Source organism: Mirounga leonina, unplaced genomic scaffold (assembly GCF_011800145.1).
Source record: "Mirounga leonina isolate KUSES-001 unplaced genomic scaffold, KU_Mleo_1.0 Mir_166, whole genome shotgun sequence".
Classification (NCBI taxonomy): Eukaryota; Metazoa; Chordata; class Mammalia; order Carnivora; family Phocidae; genus Mirounga; species Mirounga leonina.
Window position 1 is genome coordinate 23,070,480 of NW_023270418.1, and position 20,477 is coordinate 23,090,956.

The window sequence follows — 20,477 nt, forward strand, 5'->3', positions numbered from 1 at the left end:
ACCTGAGCCAAAGGCAGACACTTAACCGACTGAGCCACCCAGGCGCCCCGAGATGAGGTTTAAAATGCTCCCCTCCCCACTGCCTTCCGGAGGCAGGTCTGAGTTTCTTGCCTGGCCTTCGACGGCCTGTTGGGATTTGGCCCTGACCTTCCCCTCCCTCCCACTCCTCCCTCCCTTCTGCTCCAGCAGTGACTCACTGCACAACCTGCTCTCCCAGCCGGCCCCACACTGGCGCAGGGTTTCCCCTGCTTGAACCGAGGCCTCCCTGAGGGGTGCACCCTCCACGGGCATCCGTCCAGGCAGCGAGCACCTCCACTCACCCACCTCCGACCCAGACTCCCTCAGGTACACACTCCTACCTACTCGCACGCCCCAGCGCGCTGCATTTATGTGTGTCTGCGGATGCGTGAGCGCCCGACAGCAAGGCCAGCTTTCCTCCCGCCGCACACACAGCCCCCGGCCCAGAGCCCGCTGACAGGGCACGTGCCCAGCAACGGTCCCCGTACCCAACAGAGGTCGGGGCCCCAAGCTGTGACCACCTGAAGGCTTGTCCCTTCACCTTCCGGCCCAGGACCTGGGCATGCCTTCCCAGAGGCACTTGCGGGGGGGGGGGGCAGGTAGCAGAGGAGGGCTGGCCCCTCCTCCCGTGGCTCCCCCCAGGGTGTCAGAGGAAGTGAGGCAGGACAGAGGTGGTGCGGATGGAGCCCTCAGAACTCTGAGAGCGGCTCACCCGGCTAGAAATTCCAGCAGGAGAGTTCGGTCTATTCACGGGGCAAAGGGGACAAGGGGCGGAGGCTGAGGAAGGGGACAGACCAGGCAGAAATGCCAGGCTGCAGTCGCCCCGTCTGGGCGCTTGTACCCTCCCCAGTAGCCTGTGCGCGGCTCCGGGAGACTTGGCCACCAGGGAGCTGGCAGGGGGAGTGTGCAGAGACCCCCAGCTCCTACCCCCTGAACCTGCACCAGCTCAGGCTCCCAGCCCCTGACGCCCGCCCCCAGCACCAGCTGTGGGAGAACACCTCCGGCTGTGAAACGGGGGCTCAGGGTGTCACTGCACCAAGCCGGGCCCACCATTCACCAGCCTCCGTCACAGACAGGCTGGCAGGCTGGAGGACAGGGCCCTGCAGGGAAGGGGCAGACAGAGGCTCTGGCCAGAGGCCACACGGGCAGCGGTCTCCCCCTGCCCCGTTGGACCTTGTCTGTTGTCACCAGGGACCGGTGACAGAGGAGCTGAGTTCACCTCTGCAGCTGCCACGGCAAGCCGCTTCCCACGCTCGAGGATGCCAGACCCCAGCTTTCTGTGGCCGGAGGAGCCCAGGTCCCCACCCCGACGGGAGGCTTCTCGGCCCAGGGACGAGGTGCGGGCCGCCGTGGCTCCATCGCCGGAGGGTGAAAAGTCGAGAGGATATCTGGGGGGAGCGGGGGGGCGGTGCTCGGTGGGCCAGGTGGAAGTGCCAGGAGCCCTGGGCGGCGGGCATGGAGAGGCCACGTGCTGGGACGCTGCCAGAGTCAGTTTTATTAGGGCGAAGGGGCCCTGGGGGTCCCAACGGCCGGGGCACCCCCTGCCCCTCCCTGCACCCCCGCCCGGGATGGGTCAGCCCCAGCTGTAGAAATAAATTTTCTGCCAGGTGGGCAAGTAATCCATGAGAGGCCCTGCAACGAGAGAGAGTTCGGGGCTGAGGGCCAGACTCCCATCTGACTCCGCTCTACCTAAGGCCCTTCTCAGCCACGCTGCCCTAATACGGCTACTCACATCCATCCAGCCAGGAGCCCCACTGACTCTCCTGCCTGCCTGACCCTTGGGAGGCAGCAACGGCAGCGACCTCTGTCCCCCTTTGCAAAGACCCTCAGGCTCAGAGAAGCCACGTGGCTGAGGTAAGAGCTTCGAACAGCCTGGTGGGCTTCAGTCCTGCCGCAGAAGCCCCAGAGAAGCCCCAGGGGTGTATGGCTCCAGGATCCCGAGGCCGGGCTAAGGTTGACAGGCCAGTGTGGCCCAACACTCCTCTCAGGACAGGGACCTTCTTCCAGCAACCCCTGAGGCTCTACGGGCCGGCCTGGCCCTGCCCAGGAGCTGCCACCCACCCAACCTGACCTCTGGGCTCCCTCTCCCGACTGTGTCAAGAATCAAATAACAAGGGCGCCTGGGTGGCTCAGTTGGTTAAGCGACTGCCTTCGGCTCAGGTCATGATCCTGGAGTCCCGGGATCGAGTCCCACATCAGGCTCCTTGCTCAGCGGGGGGTCTGCTTCTCCCTCTGACCCTCCCTCCCTCTTGTGCTCTCTCTCTCAAATAAATAAATAAAACCTTTAAAAAAAAAAAGAATCAAATGACAAGGAGATAAAGAGGAAACAGTCAGGGACACGGGGCCACTCGAAAGATCTGCGATACTTGGTAATCACACCCCCATTCCGCACTTACTTGCAACCAGGCCAATGCCCGGGACGTGGTCCGCCAGCAGCTGGAGCAGGAAGAGAATCCTTGCCCTGCAGAGAGAAGATGAGCAGGAACTGCCTGGCCCGGGCCGCCCACGGCTCAGCTTAGGACTGGTGCTTCCTCACAGCATCCCAAAGACTCCCGCCGCTCTCTCCCTCGTCCTGCCCTTCCTTCTCCTGAGCCAACACACTCCTGGGGCAGTCCCAACACAGGGCTGGTGAGGGCCCAAAGGGAAGGACAGCCCCACCCTGCCTTCGAGAAACCCCCAGTAAGCCAGAAGCGCTGAGCCACACTGAAACCTCGCGAGCCAATGTTGAGTGACCAGGCCTGGCGGTGGTGGGGGGCCCACACTCAGTGGAAGGGGCAGGGGCCAAGACCCTATTTTTTTTAAGAGACAGGGCTTTCCCACAGGAGAACCTGGGGTGAGACGATAGCGTTGGGGACGGGAACAAGAGAAACGATGATAAGACTCGGCATTTGTTAAGTGATTCTGTACCAGGTGCTCCTGTATGTCTGAGGTCATTTAAGGCCTCCCGCGACCCTATGAGGCAGGCAAGAGCACGTCCCCGTCGTACAGAGGCACAGAGAGCTTCAGTAACTTGCCCCAGGTCACACGACTGTAAGGCAGCGCGGCCCGAGATGACAGTCGGTCTGACAGGAAGGCCAGAGGGTTCCCTGCAAGGCCTATACCCCAGAGCCGCTCAGCAGCTTGCTCCCTTTCCTCCGGGGTAACCAGAACTTCTCCGGCAGGTTTCTAGACCTTTCTCAGTCTGGGCCACTGCTGTGAGGGTGCTAGGCTGGTCCGCTCAGCAGGGGCCACACTAGAGGCTTGCCGCCTGTGGGGCCACCTCTGCGGGTACTGTCGCCTCAAAATGCCTCAGTTCCGAGATCCTGGGGCTTCGCTTCCTCTGCAAAGTGCAGGCCGTCTGTGGGGGGAGCTCATATGGTCCATGTAAGTCTCTAGAATATTCCTTTAGAGCAGGGAATAGGATTTGGCTTTAGTACCTTGTGAGCTTGCAAACTTATCTGAAAAGAGGAATTACCAGGCCACGCTAGTTGCACCAAGGTGGTATTGAGTGTGGCACAAACTCACTTCCTGTGGCCTCAAAACCAAACCAAACCAAACCCAGACAGAGGCTGTGCGGCCACAGTATTAAGCGTAATTCCAGGGACTACTGCCATCTTCCAGCAGAGGGCTTAAGACAGGAGCCTCCAGTCTGCCTCCTGGCCCCTGTCGCCGTACAGAGACCCCTCCTCAGATCGCAGTCTGACCTCAGGCAGTCACCCGGCAGGCCTTGGGGCACTTGGCCCCACGCCACCCCCTACTTGCCACCAGTGGGCCTTCTGGGTCTGGCCCTCACAGATGACAGAGCAGGCATGGCGGTGGCCCCTGGCTCTGCCACAGCCTAGCTGGACGGCTCCGTGTAAGGTGCCCTGCTTCTCTGAACCTCAAGGGCCTCTCTGCAAAGTGGGGCTCCACACTACTGGGCAGGAAGAAAGCCCGCCCCTGCCACCATCCCCGGGGCCCTGCCCTCGGCGCGCCGCCCCTGCGTGACTCCCGCACACCCGGGCCTGCGGCCTGAGCGCCCCGAGGCAGCGCCGGGCTGGCACTTGCCACTGCACGCAGGTTGGCACACGGCGGGTGGTCGGCGAACCCTGGATGGGAGCGGGGGAAAGGCGTGCGCAGGGGCCGGGGCCGGGCCTCACTCGGAGAAGCGGTCGTAGAACGGGGAGCGCAGCAAGTAGGAGAGCAGCAAGATGGTCCGGCGCCGCAGCTCCAGCCGCTCCCTCCGGCTCAGGCCCTTCCTGTCGCTCAGGAGGCTCAGGCTGGGGGCAGAAGGGGACGCGGTCAGGGCCAGCAACGGGGCGGGGCGGGGGGCCCATCTGCTCAGGTGAGGACAGGCCCGCGGCATGAAGCCCGGCAGAGGGAGCGGACTCCCCAGGCAGGCCTGGGCTCACCTGGTCACGTCCACAGCCCCAGACAGGAGCCAGGGTGTCCACGACCGCTGACCCCATAGGCCCAGGCTGAGCACTGACGGCCAAGGTGTCAAGGAGGTCTCCGGCACACGGCCCACCCACCCACTCCCCATGGGGCCCGCCCCGGAGGGCCGGCCAGCGGCGGGCAGAGGATACGGTGCAGCAGGGGCCGGGCGATATACAAGGACTCTGCGATGGTCTCCTGCAGCCCCAGCGGGGTGGGGGGGGTGACCCTCAGCTCCTCGTGCTGCTGCCGCCGCCGGCCCTCCTGCTGCGGGGGCACTCCCCAGTGCCTCGAGTGCAGGGACGGGGCTAGAACACAAGGGCAACGGATGAGCAGGCAGGCCCGGGCTGACCTCCGCCCTGAGGCGCCCGGGGCCACGACATCCTACACTTACTGTTCTGGAGGGTTCGTACCACTCGGTTCGACCGCTTCCCCACGTATGACTGCTCCTGGCCGTCAGCGCTCTGGTCACCATCTAGCAGGGACAGACAGAAGGCCATGCTGTCAGAGGGACATGTTTGCAGCGGAGCCCGCAGAGAACACACGTGCAGCGAACGCTCCTGGGCTAAGGGGGGAATGGGTGGGCGTGGGTAAGCCTGGACTACGGTGGTGGCTGAGGCCGGACGCTGTCACCAGGGCCATGCATCAGCACTCTCCCCGGATGGGGAAAGCGCAGCATGACTCGTGGTAGGGGAGCCAGCCAAGAAGCCAGGCCTCCCAGGGACTGGAGTGACGGAGGGAGGGCCCATGTCTTCTCAGTCCTTTGCTTTCAATATGACCAGGTGGAAAAGCAAAGAACGATTCCCACAGAAGGCCAGAGGCATCAGGCCTAGAGGCCAACCAGTGAGGAGTCCAAAGCCCCGAAGAGACAGATCTGCCGGGTACCCTGCCTCACGCAACTGTGGCTCTTGATATACAGAACGAGGCCCAAAGACACGGTCGGCAGGACCTCTGTCTCCTACTCATGCTGTCCCCCATTCCACAAAAAAGGATGAGGACTCTGGTGCCAGGATTCCTGAGTTCAAGTTCTGATTTTGCCCCTAGCCTCATCTTTCTTTTTTTTCTCTCTACAATACAGGGTGATGAGAACAAACTGAGCTGACGGAAATAGATGTGCTCCACGAACAGACAACACTATACTCAAGTTGGCTGGCTCTAAACCCACAAATTAACTCCGTGTGCCAGGCCACTCCAGAGCTTACCCGGGGGCTGTGCCTGGGTCTCCCTGTCCAGCGGAACGATGGGGGGTGAGGTCTGGAGGCCAGCCTTGAACCAGATCAGCAGAAGCATCCGCAGGACAGCCCTGGGTTGGGAGTACGGCAGGGTTGCAGGGGAGGTGGCTAGCCAGCAGGGGGCCAGGGGTGCTCTGGTGAACCCCACACGAACTGCTGGCCTGAGTCACCCCCACCCAGGGCCTGCCCTCCTCAGTCCCAACGTACTTGGCCAGCTGGATGAGGGCGATGACGAGCCAACGGCCCACTTCACCCCACACCTTGGCGGCCCCCATCTCCATGAACACCTCCACACACTCGAGCACGCTCAGCCATGTCAGCAGCTTCTGCTGGGACAGCGACTGCAAGGACCCCAGGCCAAGAGGTCAGGGTTGGGGCGGGGGCCCCAGGCCCAGGCCCTCCTCCTAGGTGATTCCTCTAACAGGAGAGGTGGATTTTCCCCTAAGACTACCCGTGTAGGCCTGAGTTCTCCAGATGGCAGAGGCTACTCTATGTCCCTGAAATTCAGTCTTTTCATCTGCGACAGGGGTACTAACAACTTGACCCTCCACCTAATGAGATGGCTTGAAGCTCAGATGGACGTAGGCACGGCTCACACTCTTGAGACCGTACATGCTACACACAAGGGCTGGCGATTACTGCTTCACTCCCAAGTCCCTGTGCTGCCCGCCCTCAGCTCCTGACAGAATTCTCACCACAGGTAACTTTTTCCGAAGCTCCTTCCGCAGGATGCCATCATTGAGCAGCACAAGCAGGTTAGAGGCAGAGTACACTGAGGGTGGGAGGAAGAGTGTGGCCGTGAAGGGCTGGTTCTGAGGCCTCTACACCCTCCCCTTCTCCCCACAGCTGCAGGTATCACCTGTTACCTGCTCTACTCCGCCAGCCACAGGCCGTGTGGAAACCCACCTGCCTCCCCACCCACTTCCTCAGAGCTGCCCACTCCCCAGTATGATCTTGTGTGGGTGGCTGGAACAAGAAAGGAGGGCTTGATCTCGGCGACAAAGCAGCTACTGCCCTGCTGCAGAGCCCTGGTCAGCCAGCTGTCCAGAACTGCCCACCGCTCTCAGCAGCCATGGATGTGTGGTCTCGCCTCTGGGCCTCAGCTCCCTGCAGCCTGTCCCTGAAAGGTGGCTCCACCTCTACCTCCACTACCCTCCGGGGTTCCCCGGGCAAACACCTGAGGCAGTCACAGTCTGGGGCTCCTCGAATGTGCGAAATCTGGGCTTGAAGCCTGGCTCCGGGATCACCAGTAGCTGTCCCCTAACCTCACTGAATTTCTGTCCCCTTTACTGGACACTGAGGGCAGTAACAGTACATCGTAGGACTACAGGGAGGATTAACTGGGCAAAGGCAGGCAAGGTACTTGGGCCAGCCGCCTGACCCGTCAAGGTCCCCAGATTTGTCTCTGGACTATGGGGGGCCCGAGACAGTGGACTCAGGACCTTTGTCCGACTCAGCACAGGACCATGTAACGGAAAACCTAGGACAGCGAACCGGGGTGGTCCTCCCTCTGGGAAGCCCCGCCGCCCCCCATCCGCCCCAGAGCCCCGCTCACCCAGCTCTGACAGCTCGTGCGAATCGGCGAAGCGACCTGGGGAGAAGGCACAGGAGGCGACGGTGAGCGTTTGCCTCAGCCTGCGGCTTCGGGGCCCTGGACATCCCCTCCCTGTGCCCTACGGGAACGTGGAAGGAACTTCTCAAGCACAGCGATCACTACCCTGACTCCGAAGGGAAGGGGCCAGTGAGGTCAGAGGTCAGAGCCCCTAAGGGGTGGGGCAAAGGTCAGGGTAGCACCTGCCAGCAGGTAACTGAGGCCCCGCACTGCCGTCTCCAGCTGCGCCGTGGCGGCCGGGTGACGAGTCACGTACTCCTGGTAGCGGAGGCTCAGAAGCCGCAGTTTCTCCATCCTGCCCTCGGGACCGACAGACTCACGGACCGACAGCACGACGAGCTGCAGCACCCTGCTTCCTGCGCCCTCCTTCCTGCTTCCGGTCCTAGGCCCGCCTCTTCGTTGCTTAACTTCCGAGGGCCAGAAGGATGATGACGCGAAGGGCCATTGAACCACCCTTCACCCCATTTCTTAAATCCCCTCCCACTAGGGTAGCGCTTAGCAACTGCGGGCCTAATCCCGCCCTCCCTGCTCCTTCAGGTCATTGGTTAAGCACACTCTCCGCCCCCGACCCCCCGGCGTTGTGGGGACCCGCTGCTTCCGCCTTCCGGGTGGGTTGCTCTTGCGCCTGCGCAGTTAACAGTTCCAAGAACGCTCCCGCGGTAGTCTGAGCAGTTCATTCTAGAGAATGGAGGAGGATCCTGGAGTCTTTCCAATAGAACGCCGAGAGGCTCGAACGGGAGGACCGTATTTTAAAGGCCTGGGAGGTAGCTTGCAAAAGGAACTTCGATCAGACTTGGGGAGGTGCGGGGAGAGTCCTGGCAGGCGCCCGTTTGGCCAGTTGCCTCGTCCCCGGACCCCCACCAGACGTAGTGCTGGGGAAACTGAGGCAAGGAAGAATCCAGCCTTCCACGCAGTCTCGATTCCCTGGTCAGCCACTGTTAGTGCTGGGCTTCGGCCACAGTTCCCGCATGGACTGTGCGGACATGCACTCCCATCTTCGCGGAGAAAACTGTTTCGGCCTTCCGCTCTTGCCTGGGGTGACTTGGTCGAGTGTTTCCCTTCTCTGGGTCTCGAGTTTTCCCATCTGTAAACTGGTTTGAGGGGAGACTTGGTCCTTGAACTCGGGCTCAATCTCAAAGGGCTTTTCGGCCCTCGGATGCACCTCCCGGTCCTCAGCTGTTCCCCAAGGGGCGGGGGAGACTCCTGGGAATCTTCCCAAACCGGGTGGCCTCCCTGATAGGGGTTGTGGCAGGAGAGAAGCGGCCAGAGGTAGGGAATCTGACGCTCCGGGGAGGTCGCCACTGATTGGCTCCGTGGGGAAAGGGGCGGAGCCTGGGTGGGGTCAAGGGGCTGAGCCCTTGCGGACTGGCCCGCTGGTTCACCTTACTCTGAGAGTAGTAATACATTATCTTACCTGATTCTCTCTACGGGATGTTATCTGCAGGTGTGGAAAGGATCAGCTTAAGAACGCCCAGTCACATTCGAATCTTGGTCTAGTCTAACCACAGCATCTAGGCGGTTTAAGTAACACACCTTACTAGGGAGCCACAGCCCCTCCTTGCCCTCCCCTCTCCCTCACCCTCCTCTCCAGCTTAGTTTTCTTCTATATAAGGTGGGGAATCAGAGCTGCTCTCGCTTCTCATGCCAAGCAAGGATGACCCAGGGAGATGTGTCCAGGGGCCTCAGGAGAGGCTACAGGTCTTGGAGAACAGAGGGGGTGGTCGTGGGCATCGCCAACATCGTTTCTCACCACTTCCTGGGGGCCAGACTCACTCCTACACCACACCTGGCCACCTTGCCATCTTGCCAGCTAGGTATGAACTCTTTTTCACAGATGGGGAATAAGAGGCTCCAGTAGGTGAAAGGACTTGTCCCAGGTCACATAGCGTGGCATTGGCCAAACGGACCACAATGTGTGTCTCCCATAGCAGTGCTCTCTCCTACTGCCCACAACCCAGCAAGGGCAGTGACACAGTGAGGCCACTTTGTCGTGAGTCAAGTAAGAAGCTGGGGTTAAGACCAGCACTCAGGGCATTCAGTGTGGGGCTCTTTCTCCTTTCCTCCCTGTACCCCACCATCTTTATTTTTTTAAAGATTTTATTTATTAGAGAGAGAAAGTGAGAGAGGGAACACAAGCAGGGGGAGTGGGAGAGGGAGAAGGAGGCTTCCCGCGTAGCAGGGAGCCCAGTGCAGGGCTCAATCCCAGGACCCTGGGATCATGACCTGAGCTGAAGGCAGACGCCCAACGACTGAGCCACCCAGGTGCCCCATGTACCCCATCATCTTAATGAACCTGTTCCCAAACCTCTCCTTCCCTGCAGGACTGGGAGAGGAGCATGGGCCCAGCCACTTTGGCAGCAGCAGGGCTGCCTGAATTTCCTCTCCAGATCTCAGGACTGATTAGGTCCCAGAAACAAAGAGTGGAACGTGTGTGCCGGAGGCACCCAGCGCAGGCCCTCCCTGCTGGGTCCCTGCCTGGCATTGGTCACCTGGCTGGGCTGGAAGGGCCTCTGGGCAAGTTGGGCCAGAACCTCCCTCCTTCAGTCTGCCCTGAGCCACAGGAGAAGAGAGCTAGACCAGTCCAACAAGTACAGAGGAGGACACTGAGACCTAGAGAGGGGGCCTGACTGGGCTAAGGTCACACAGCAAAGTCCTGGGCAGAGCTGAGTCAAACCAGGTCTCGGACCTAGAAGACCAGCACCCTTTCATAGGCCCACCCCTGGCTCCCATTCCCCCTGCCCCAGAGCAACCTCTCAGAGGCCCAGGAAGCGGCTCAGCAAGCAGCTTCCCCTGAGTAGTAAGGTTAAGGAGGAGGTGGGGCCAGCATTGTGAGTAACCACAGTAAGTTCCGAAAGCCCCAGCTCCTGTCACACTCCCTGGCCAGGCCCTGACCTGTGTGCTCTACCCTCTTCCTCACATTTATTACCCCCCTCCACCATCCCCAGTCTCTGTTGAGGGGCTTGGGGAGGGATTTGTCCACCCCCACTCCAGCTCCAGGCTAGAGATGAGGGTCAGGGGATGCTGAAGGCTCAAAGTTCCAGACGCCAAGATGGCCCCTGCATCCCTTCATCTCCTTTTAATGCCCAGATGTGCAGGGAGCCACCATCAGTCTCCGGGGCAACCACTACCTCTAGCCTCCAAAACTGGACTTTCCTGGAAAAGCCCCATCTCCCAGAGAAAGGCATCCCAGTGTCTTGAAGGAGGAGACTTGAGGGGTCTAATGCTGGCCTGCTTTCCACAGCTTCTTTTGGGGTTAGGGTCTCCCAGGCCCTCACTTTTTATAGGTGAAGTTGGGCTAAGCTGGCTCACGGAGAGGCCTGGTGCATCCCATCCACGTTCCGCACATACTTAGTGTTTAGTGGGTGCTGGACCCTGGTTGGGCTCTGGGGCCCAGTACAGGACGAGATAGACAAGGCTCCAGTCTGACGAGCAGCCTTCTTTGGCTGGGGGCGGGGGTGGGGGGGTACCTATAAACAAGTCTGCAAGGTCAACTTCAGAGGAGTGCTAGGAATAAAATAAACCAAGGGATGTGGAAGGAGGAGCCGGCGTCAGGAGAATCTGGTAGAATCCAGGCAGAAGGAACATCAAGGGCAAAGTTCCCGGGCAGGAAGCCCTTAGAGAAGAACCGCAGGACACTTTGCCTTCAGCGAAGAGCCTGGGAAGGGGTCTGGGGAAGGGGTGGGTGTTCGAACAGGTCACTTCACTTCTTAGGGAAGGATGATGCCTGCATCACAGGACTGAGGGGAGGGTTAACTGAGATGAGGCTCGTCAAACCTCAGCACCGGGCCTGGCACGGAGAATGTGCGCTCAGCCAACCGCGACTCTTGTCGCTCAGGGGCCAGAGCGCCCACCACTCCCTCCAGGGCCGAGGCCGGGCTGCGGGGTGCGAGGTGGGGCAGAGTGAGAAATCCAGTCTCAGCCCCAGTCCCCCGGTCTAGGCAAGGCGGCGGGGGGAGGATGCCGATCCCGGTGCCCGCGTCAGGGAGGCCCCTTGCCAGCTCCGGGGCAGGACACGACCTTCGCAGGGCGGCTTTGTCCGGGCCGCGCAGCCAGGCGGGCCGGGCCTCCCGAAAGGCAGCGGGGGTGGAGCGGCCCCGGAGCTCCAGGTGCTCCGCAGCTCCCGGGCAGGGCTCGGCCGGCCCCGCCTCCAGTGCCCAGAGCAGGTGTCCCTGGCCCTCGAGGCCCCGCATTCCACTCCTTCCTCCTGAGCCCCGCCATCCCTTTGATCCCGGGGTCACGGGCCCCTCCCCCGTTGGGAGGTTAAGGGCAGGAGATGGGGCCTCAGAGCTGGGAAGAGGGGGATGGGCTCAGGGCAGGTGACGGGACCGGGCCTTCCTGGGTGCCTGCCCCCGCTCCCTCCAGGCATCCTGGGGGTTCCCCGGGTTCCTCCCGGGCTTGGGGGGGTGGTCGTCCGATGCCGGGGCAGGGGCGGGGCCAGTCCTCCTCGCCCACCTCCCCCCACCCCCCTGGGGCCTCCCCGCCCCTTTGGGCTCAGCCAAGCGGAGGTGAAACCTGAACCCAGGTTGGGGGCGGGGCTGGCCTGCGCTTCCACCCCCTTCCCCTGCACCCCGGCCGGCTTCTGGAAGAGGAAGGTCGGGGTCCCCGGGCCGTTGGAACAGGTGAGGTGGCGACTCAGAGCAGGAGGGAGGACCAGGCGGCCGTCGGGCCCCGTCGCCCAAGGCTGATCCTCTCCCGCTTCCCTTCCCGATCCGCAGGGACAGCGATGGAGCCCGCAGCCCGGGGTGGAGCCCCGCCCTGAGCGACCCGCCGGCAGCCATGCTGCCCCGAGGGCGCCCCCGGGCGCTGGGGGCCGCGGCGCTGCTGCTCCTGCTGCTTCTGATCGGCTTCTTCCTGTTCGGCGGGGACGTGGAGTGTGAGCGCGGCGAGCGAGGAGGCGAGCGGAGGGGCCCGGGATCCTTCCCCTGCCCACTGACGCCACGTGTCTCTGCAGACGGGCGGCCGCGGGGGGCTGCTGCCGTCGACGGAGACCCGTCTGCGGACCGCGGGGGCCGCAACCGCTCGGACTGCGTCCCGCCGCGGCCGCCGCTGCCCAAGTGCGAGGTAGGTGCGCGCGGCCCCCCGGCGGCGGGATTCTCAGGGGCGCCGCGCCCCCAGCCGGGCCTCCCCGCCCGCCCCCCGGCCCCTGTGGGAATCACACCTGGCGACCCTCCGCCAGGTGGCTCCGGGACTGACCAGCCGGCCGGGGATGCCTCCCCTGCTCCCGGCCTCAGTTTCCCCATTTGTGAAATAGGGGTGGACTCCTGCTCCGCATCCCCCCGCCCCACTCTTCCTTAGCTCTGTTGCCGGGCGGGGCTCGGCTCCGCTGCCCCATGCCGGGCCAGCCCCGTCGTGGGTCCTTACGGTCCAGTGGGGGAGGGGCTGCTGCCCACCTCTGCGTCCCCTCCCCAGCTCTTGCACGTGGCCATCGTGTGTGCGGGACATAACTCCAGCCGAGACCTGGTCACCCTGGTGAAATCTGTGCTCTTCTACAGGTATAACCAGGTGTCAGGGTGGGGGTGGGGAGTCAGGCGTGGGGAAGGGAACACAGGCTTGGGCAGGATCTGGGAGCTCCAGTTACCCCATCTGCACCACAGGGACAGTGTGAAGGTGGTTCTAACAGTATCCGAAGCTGGGGACGGAAAAGCTCTTTGCAGAAGTTGGTGCTTTCACTCTGAGCCCCTCCGGCGGGTCTGGTCCCATGTTCTTCCTGCTCGGGCCTGTCAGCTTTCCTCACCTGTCCTTCCCAAAGGAAAAATCCACTGCACTTCCATTTGGTGACTGATGCCATGGCCAGGAACATTCTGGAGATGCTCTTCCACACGTGGATGGTGCCCGCTGTCCGGGTCAGCTTCTATGACGCGGAGGAGCTCAAGGCAGGAGCCCTGGCCCTTCTGCACTTCTTTCTGGCAGTGCCCAGCCCTGTCTTTCCTCCTCGGGCTTCGGGGGTGGGGGCGTGTGGGAGAGGTTAGAGCTGCCTGGGACCCCCCAGTCCCATCACACCTACAGAAGCTCAAATCCCTCATCCTCCCTGGGGTGTATGCCTTCTTCCCCCTGTGTCACCCGGAGTATGTTCTGGCACTCATACGCCCTTCTCTGCCAGGTTCATGCCCTGTCCTCCCCTACCCCGCCCCAACAGCCCCAGGTCTCCTGGATCCCCAACAAGCACTACTCTGGCCTGTACGGGCTAATGAAGCTAGTGTTGCCTGCTGCCCTGCCCCCTGAGCTGGCCCGTGTCATTGTCCTGGACACAGATATCACCTTCGCCTCTGATATCGCAGAGCTCTGGGCACTCTTTGCTCACTTTTCTGGTGAGAGGCCTGGGACCCAGCCCCAGCCGGTACCCCCTCCCTGGCCTGTCCGGGCCGCGCTGTGGCCTAGCCCTGAGCCGAGGGCCAGTGGCAGCCTCAGGCAGCTCCCTCGTGCCCTCCCCTCCCAGACGAGCAGGTGATCGGTCTTGTGGAGAACCAGAGCGACTGGTACCTGGGCAACCTCTGGAGGAACCACAGGCCCTGGCCTGCCTTGGGCCGGGGATTTAACACAGGTGGGACAGTGGTGGGGGGCAGGCAGGAGGGGTGGCCACTGGTCTTCAGGCCCCAGGGACTGGGCAGGGCACTGAATGCTAGGAAATCCCCCCCACCCCACCTAGAAGAATAGTGCTGTGGAAAGAACACCAGGAGAAGAGCCGGAAAACAGTTCCAATCTTCGCTGTGCTGGATGACTTTGGCCAAGCCACTCGGTCCCCCTAGGCCTCTGTTTTCTCACCCATTAAATGGGGATGATGTTGCCAGCCCTGGGATCACTGAGAGGGAGAACATGGCTGTGGAGGTGCTCTGTAAGCTGTGCAGTTCCCCCCTTCAGCCCCAAGAGGAATGATGGTTGACCGAAGTGGTCCATGCTCCTGTCTGAACAGTCCAAAAATACCAATAAGTCAAAAAGTAAACACTCAAAAGACGTCTTCGTGACCCCTGACCCCAGGAGCAGGGTTAGCCCAGGTGGGCATGACGACCCCTTCCCCTGGGCAGGCGTGATCCTCCTGCGGCTGGACCGGCTCCGGCAGGCTGGCTGGGGGCAGATGTGGAAGCTGACGGCCACGCGGGAGCTCCTCACCCTGCCCGCCACCTCCCTGGCAGACCAGGTCTGGGGGAGCCTCTGACGGGGAGCGGTGGGAGGGTGGGTGGAGAGCAGGCTCTGGGCCGAGGCATGATGGCTGTCTCTGCCCAGGACATCTTCAATGCCGTAATCAAGGAGCACCCGGGGTTGGTGCAGCCTCTGCCCTGCGTCTGGAATGTTCAGCTGTCAGACCACACGCTGGCTGAGCGCTGCTACTCGGAGGCGTCCGATCTCAAGGTGAGTGGGGTGGGGGCCGAGCGGTGGGCTTCTGTTCCCCGTGCCCATCCTCCGAGTACCACCCTCCTGGGTCCCAGGTAATCCACTGGAACTCACCCAAGAAGCTGCGCGTGAAGAACAAGCACGTGGAATACTTCCGCAACCTCTACCTGACCTTCCTGGAGTATGATGGGAACCTGCTGCGGAGAGAGCTCTTTGGGTGCCCCAGCCCGCCCCCGGCTGGGGCCGAGCAGGTGAGAGCGAGCCGCCTTCCCTCGCCTTGGGGAGGCTCTGCCCCCTCCCTGCTCTGCTGGGACCCGGCCTCGTCTGGGGACTTGCCCTCCAGCCCTGGTCCTCGTCTCCCCGCCACCCCGTCAGGTGCAGCGGGCCCTGGCACAACTGGATGAGGAAGACGCCTGCTTTGAGTTCCGGCAGCAGCGGCTCACCGTGCACCGTGTGCACGTCACCTTCCTGCCCCACGAACCGCCGCCCCCCCGGCCTCACGATGTCACCCTGGTGGCTCAGCTCTCTATGGACCGGTGAGAGTGCCAGGGGCCAAGGCAGGGGCTGGGACGGGGGGAGGTTTCCGGGAGGACGGGTTCAGTGGGTGGAAGGAAGAGCTCTCGGCTGCTGCCTGATGCTTGAGGAGTTCCAGAACTTGCAGACACTGGCTGTGGTTAGGAGCTTGGGTTTGGGGAATCATGCAGGTGCCTGGAGCTGCCCCTCTGTAGCTGTGGGACCACGGGCAAGTCTTAGTATCTCTGGCCTTTGGTGTTCTCATTGGTTACCTGGGAAAGGGCCCCCCTGTGGGGTAGTTGTGAAGATGAGGTAAGAGCAGCTTTAAAAGCCCCGGGAGGGGCTCAGTAAGTCACGTGAAGGGGTGTCTGCGCAGCTGTCCTGGGAGGTGCTCCAGCCGGGCTGACCACCGCCCTCGCCCCAGGCTGCAGATGCTGGAAGCCCTGTGCCGGCACTGGCCGGGCCCCATGAGCCTGGCCTTGTACCTCACAGACGCAGAGGCCCAGCAGTTCCTGCGTTTCGTCGAGGCCTCGGCAGTGCTCTCTGCCCGGCAGAACGTGGCCTACCACGTGGTGTACCGCGAGGGTCCCCTCTACCCCGTCAACCAGCTGCGGAACGTGGCCTTGGCCCAGGCCCTCACGCCTTACGTCTTCCTCAGCGACATTGACTTCCTGCCTGCCTATTCCCTCTACGACGACCTCAGGTGGGCCTGAGGAGGGAGGGAGAGAACGGCAGACGGGTGTGTGTGGACAGGGGCCCTAGGCAAGCGTGTGGTGGCTCCTTCTTGTCCTCTGTAAGATGGGGTTTGGATTGAGGCAGGGTGGGGGGCGCCGCATCGGTTGTCTGGGCTGCCATAGCAGAGGAGGGGAGGCTGGGACCCGCTTCCCATAGCAGCTGTCCTGTGTCTGCCTCCCGCGGGGCGGTCCGGCCAGCCAGCCCTGGGTCCTGCGGCTGAGAAGTCAGGGACTCGCTGGGCCTGGAGCCGTCCGTCCCTGCTGCCCCGTTCACGGGCGCTCCCGCGCAGGGCCTCCATCGAGCAGCTGAAGCTGGGCAGCGAGCGGAGAGCGGCTCTGGTAGTGCCGGCGTTTGAGACCCTGCACTACCGCTTTAGCTTCCCCAGTTCCAAGGCCGAAGTGCTGGCCTTGCTGGACTCCGGCTCGCTCTACACCTTCCGGTAGGAGAGGCTCTGCTCCGTGCCCCACCCCGCTCCCCGCCGCCCCCCGCCCCCCACTGAGCTCCTAGCCTTAGCTCGGCGCCCTGCCCCATCCTGTTCCACAGGTACCACGAGTGGCCCCGGGGTCACGCGCCCACAGACTATGCCCGCTGGCGGGAGGCTCAGACCCCATACCGTGTGCAGTGGGCCGCTGACTATGAGCCCTACGTGGTGGTGCCACGTGATTGTCCCCGCTATGACCCCCGGTTTGTGGGCTTTGGCTGGAACAAGGTGGCCCACATCGTGGAGCTGGATGCGCAGGTGAGGATGTGCCTTGCTGCCTCCAGTTTCAATTTGGATACCTCCAGGCCCAGGGAGCTCACTACACCTCAGCGTGGCACACGGCACCAGTAGGCAGTACTATTAGAAGTTTCATCCGTATAGAACTAAGATCTGCCCTCTGCCCCTCACTTTGGCTGTGAGGGACTCTCAAATAAGCCCGCTCCCATCCCCCAGAGCTGCAATCCTCCCCCCAGCCCAAGCAATGAATGTCCATGTGCCTCCGCCCCTATAGGAATATGAGCTCCTGGTGCTGCCTGAGGCCTTCACCGTTCACCTGCCGCACGGCCCAAGCCTGGACATCTCTCGCTTCCGCTCCAGCCCCACCTATCGCGACTGCCTCCAGGCCGTCAAGGATGAGTTCCACCAGGACTTGTCCCGTCGCTATGGGGCCGCTGCCCTGAAATACCTCACTGCCCTGCGGCAGCCCCGAAGCCCCGCCTGACCTGGTGCGTGGCTCACCCCTGCCCCCCGCGCGGCTCTCACAGGCCCCCTGCGGACGCTGGAGCAACCCTGCCACCCTCCCCACCCTCCCCGCTATTTAAATTATTGAAGGTCTCAGTGGAAAGGGCTTCAGTTGGAGCACCTGCGGGGTGGGGCCTGGGGGCCTCCCCTTGCTGCTATCTATGGCTGGGGTCTACTCTCTCGGTGCCCCAGCCGTTTGGGGCTGGTCTCCCCGTCTTCATCTGTACATCCCTTTTTCATAATTAAAGTTCTTCAAGCTCTTTTTCATGTTCCTTCTGGTTTGGGGCATGAGGGTGTGGGTCAGCCAGGAAGAGCTGAGTCTCCCTGGAGTTGCAGGAGGGCCCGGACCCGAGTGTGTCTTGCCCACCCTCCCCTGCCCCAAACCCAACACCATGAGGCTGAGAGACTTTATTTGGCTTTATTTAGTAAAATGTTAAAATAAATAAATACAAATTGATCAGCTGCTCTGGATCCCCCCCGCCCCCTCAAAACAAAAATGAAACAAACAGAAACAAAAACTTTGAAGCACAAAACTCCAAATACAAGTTCTACCAAGACTGAAATCACAAAGGGCGTGGACAAAGAGACAGGATTGGGGGCTGGCTGGCTCTTTTCTGCTCGGAGCTTGCTGACCTCTGGCTGCCCGTCCTGTCCCGCCTGACTGCAGCTTACCCTGGGCTGAGGACCCAACGACACAGAGGTACAGGGGCCAAAGGCTGCTGTGGGGGATGGCAGAGTCCTCAGGGAGGAAGGGCCTCGTGGGGAGAGGCGGGGAGCAAAGTGGAATTTGTGAGCCCTGCCCTTCCTCTACAAGGGCTTTAGAGTTCCACCCTGGCTCTCTGGAGGGGGCGACCCCCAGCGTCCCCCCCTTCACTAATGCCGGAGGGCCAGGGAAATCTTCCCGGGGGCCACCCCCTCCCTTGGAGAGGAGCGGACACCGAGGACGGCTATAAGTCAGGGTGAGAATGGGTCTCCTGTTTCCTGCCAGGGGTGCCCAGCTGAGGGGTGGGGGTGAGGCCCACAGTCATTTACACAGAGCGAAGTTCCCCTATCCAACAGAAGCCATGGAATCTGGAGAACCCAGGGCCTGAAGAATACCTGAGCCACCATCCATCTTACTACCCCAGAAGAGCCTTTTACCCCTGGGGTAAAAGTCTCCTAAATTAAGCCCTTTGAATAAATCAGAAAGACCACACCCTAAAAGGGAGCGAAGGGAGGAAACCGCTTAGAGAGCATCGTGTGACTTGGGATGAGAGCCCAGAGAGGCTCTGCTGGCCCCAAGAGGAAGAATCGGAGATGGCTGGAGGAGCAACCGTACATGCAGACTTAGTGAGCGGGAAACAGTCACCCTCACTTGCGGGGAGAGGCATGGGGCGGCCGTTGTGCCCGTTCGCACTGCCTGGTGAGCCTGAGCCAGGAAGAAGCCGGGACAGGCAGGCCCCGCAGGGAAACCGGGCACTTAGATGCATGCTGGCTGGAGGTGGCCGCAGGGCAGCGCCACCCAGGGAAGGGCCCACCCGGGGGCTGCCCCGAGCCCGGTCGCCCCAAAGGGCCTGATAAAGAAGGGAGAAAGCAGACCTCTGGATGAGCGCAGCACAGAGGTGAGACAAGACCCAGCAGGCTCCAGGAGAGAAAAAGGACCTGCGGGCGGCATTGGCAAGAACGTGAGGCGGGAAGATGACAGCAACATGAGCTCAGCAGCTCCAGGGTGCAGTGCCTGCGTCACGGGCCTGATCAAGGGCCCCAGACCAGCCACTCCCTGGCACGTGAAGTGACTGCGAAGCCAGCTGGTCTGAGATGGGCCCGTGAGCAGCTAAACCCGGGCATGGCCAAAGAGCAGCAGAGGGAAGGAGAGGGAGGTGGGGACAGCCCAGGTGAGGCAGGCATGAATGCGCGTCTCAGGTGGTCACAAGCACCCGCAGGTCTAGGGCACAGAGAGAGGGTCTTCTCTTGGCAGGACAGTAGAGGAAAAGGAGACAGGGTGACCAGGGCCTTTTCTTGGCAGTAAGTAGAGTTTTGGGATTTGAGTCCAGAATGTGAGGGTTTGGGGGCAGGGTTGCATTTGTACTCCACACTAGCTGACTCACAGAACAGCTCATACCTGCACTTAGGAAGACTCCACATCCCAACCCCAGGCAAGGCCAGAGTGTGAGTACTCACAGCAGCAGGCAAAATGCTGGTCAGTGCCTAGCTGTACGCACGCCCCATCTCCCCCCGACACCCCGGGAATTCGCAGGCAGCTCCTTTTTGAGCAAAGGCCTCTAGTGATGATGATCGTTTCCTAACTCCTTTCAAGAAAAGACAGGTATCATGTGGCAACTCCCAGTCTCTGGGCCCAGACAAGTCAAATGGGAGAGCTTAAGACTGGGCGTACAGCCCGCTGCTGGGCTCTTAACCTCCGCCAACTATTCCTCCAACTAGTCCAGGCATCTCCAAAGCTCCCTGACTAGACGTAGCACCTTGGTTTCTGCAGGAGAAAAGGGAGCTCCTCTGTCCCTCTCAGGCAACCTCGAAGCCAGGGCCTGACTCTGAGGCCTGTAGAACAACTCCTAATCCCCTAACATTCCTGGGAAGAGGAAATGGCCAGTAGAGATGAGGCATATTTGACCTAAGAAGTCTCCCTTTCTCTTGAATTTGCTTTCAGGGTTCTAACTGGGATCTCTGGGCCTAACTGGGTGAGGGAGAAACTAATGGGACCTTTTCTGCCCCTCCTAGACTCTGGCCATTATGGAGTATGGGGCGGGCTTGGGAGAGCTGTCCCAGAAGAGCTGCGGCGACAAGCGCCTGCCTCCCTCCTGTGGGCCAGGCACGTGATGGGCCAAGATCTCCGATGAGGGCACACACCTGACAAAATTTACTTCCCACGAGGCAAGATGACAGAAATGGTCCGAGTCTTTCAGAACCCTGGTTTTCTCAAGGAGGAGACAGGCCAAGCCAAGGCAAGCACAGCGATTCTAGCCAAAGGTCACCCAGGAAGCTTGTGGATGGGCAAAGGGCAGTAAACTCTATCGCCAGTACCTGGAGCCAGCAGGCAGAGAAAGCGGCTGGAGAGTCAGACCTCTTCAAAGGCAAGACAGACACAAAGGCCACCCTGGGGCTCTTTGTCTCAGAGACACCATGTACCCTCAAGACCTCTCACTCCTTTGTTCTTTCTCAGCACCAAGGGCTGATGCAGCCAGCCTGCCCCCTGCACCCTCCCACCAAGGCCAGGGTGCCTGGGCACCAATGAGTGTCACTGGCCGTGTCCTTCAAAGTTGTCCCCCAGGCACTCACAATGCTGGTGGCTGAAAGACGGAGAGCAGCACCAAAGGAAAGGATCTTATTTAGGCACCAGCCTTTTGCTCTAGCAAAATCCGAGGAGACAATGGGTAGGGCAGGGCCCTGATACCATCCACACTCCACGTGGGCTTCCAAAACAGAAGCC

General features: G+C 61.6%; 2 protein-coding genes across 6 annotated transcripts; one reads left to right on the forward strand and one right to left on the reverse strand.

Annotated features, from left to right (window-relative positions):
* Positions 1-215: 215 nt before the first annotated feature.
* On the reverse strand, positions 216-7,722 carry PEX16 (peroxisomal biogenesis factor 16). 5 transcript variants are annotated; one of them, XM_035012650.1, is made up of 11 exons: positions 7,511-7,691; positions 7,198-7,233; positions 6,338-6,414; positions 5,850-5,983; positions 5,613-5,713; positions 4,805-4,885; positions 4,563-4,718; positions 4,389-4,465; positions 4,137-4,256; positions 2,415-2,479; positions 957-1,650 (listed from the first exon to the last, which is right to left on the reverse strand). In XM_035012650.1, exons 4-11 carry the CDS (start codon positions 5,921-5,923, stop codon positions 1,203-1,205), a joined length of 1,122 nt encoding a protein of 373 aa, XP_034868541.1. In that variant the 5' UTR covers positions 5,924-5,983; positions 6,338-6,414; positions 7,198-7,233; positions 7,511-7,691; the 3' UTR covers positions 957-1,202. The 5 variants fall into 5 exon arrangements, with proteins under 5 accessions (XP_034868543.1, XP_034868541.1, XP_034868540.1 ...); XM_035012649.1 differs by having other exon boundaries at positions 1,019-1,650; positions 7,437-7,683; XM_035012651.1 differs by having other exon boundaries at positions 1,499-1,650; positions 4,045-4,256; positions 7,437-7,676.
* Positions 7,723-11,828: 4,106 nt separating this feature from the next.
* Positions 11,829-20,101, forward strand: LARGE2 (LARGE xylosyl- and glucuronyltransferase 2). The gene is made up of 16 exons (XM_035012655.1): positions 11,829-11,873; positions 11,970-12,127; positions 12,206-12,315; positions 12,664-12,746; positions 13,004-13,127; positions 13,391-13,562; positions 13,691-13,795; positions 14,277-14,389; positions 14,476-14,601; positions 14,679-14,834; positions 14,959-15,119; positions 15,521-15,799; positions 16,121-16,270; positions 16,375-16,570; positions 16,824-17,037; positions 19,769-20,101. Exons 2-15 carry the CDS (start codon positions 12,031-12,033, stop codon positions 17,031-17,033), a joined length of 2,082 nt encoding a protein of 693 aa, XP_034868546.1. The 5' UTR covers positions 11,829-11,873; positions 11,970-12,030; the 3' UTR covers positions 17,034-17,037; positions 19,769-20,101.
* The last annotated feature ends 376 nt before the right edge of the window (positions 20,102-20,477 follow it).

Bases quoted from the DNA above. Each gene is read 5' to 3' on its own strand.
- PEX16 (XM_035012649.1), bottom strand. From the start codon at position 7,548: ATGGAGAAACTGCGGCTTCTGAGCCTCCGCTACCAGGAGTACGTGACT. The intron at 4,886-5,612 runs GTAAGCTCTGGA...TGTCCCTGCTAG, and splicing joins GACCCAGGCACAGCCCCCGG to ATGGTGACCAGAGCGCTGAC. The intron at 1,651-2,414 runs GTAAGTGCGGAA...CTCTCGTTGCAG, and splicing joins GGGCATTGGCCTGGTTGCAA to GGCCTCTCATGGATTACTTG.
- LARGE2 (XM_035012655.1), top strand. From the start codon at position 12,031: ATGCTGCCCCGAGGGCGCCCCCGGGCGCTGGGGGCCGCGGCGCTGCTG. The intron at 14,602-14,678 runs GTGAGTGGGGTG...CCTGGGTCCCAG, and splicing joins CGGAGGCGTCCGATCTCAAG to GTAATCCACTGGAACTCACC. The intron at 15,800-16,120 runs GTGGGCCTGAGG...GCTCCCGCGCAG, and splicing joins TCCCTCTACGACGACCTCAG to GGCCTCCATCGAGCAGCTGA.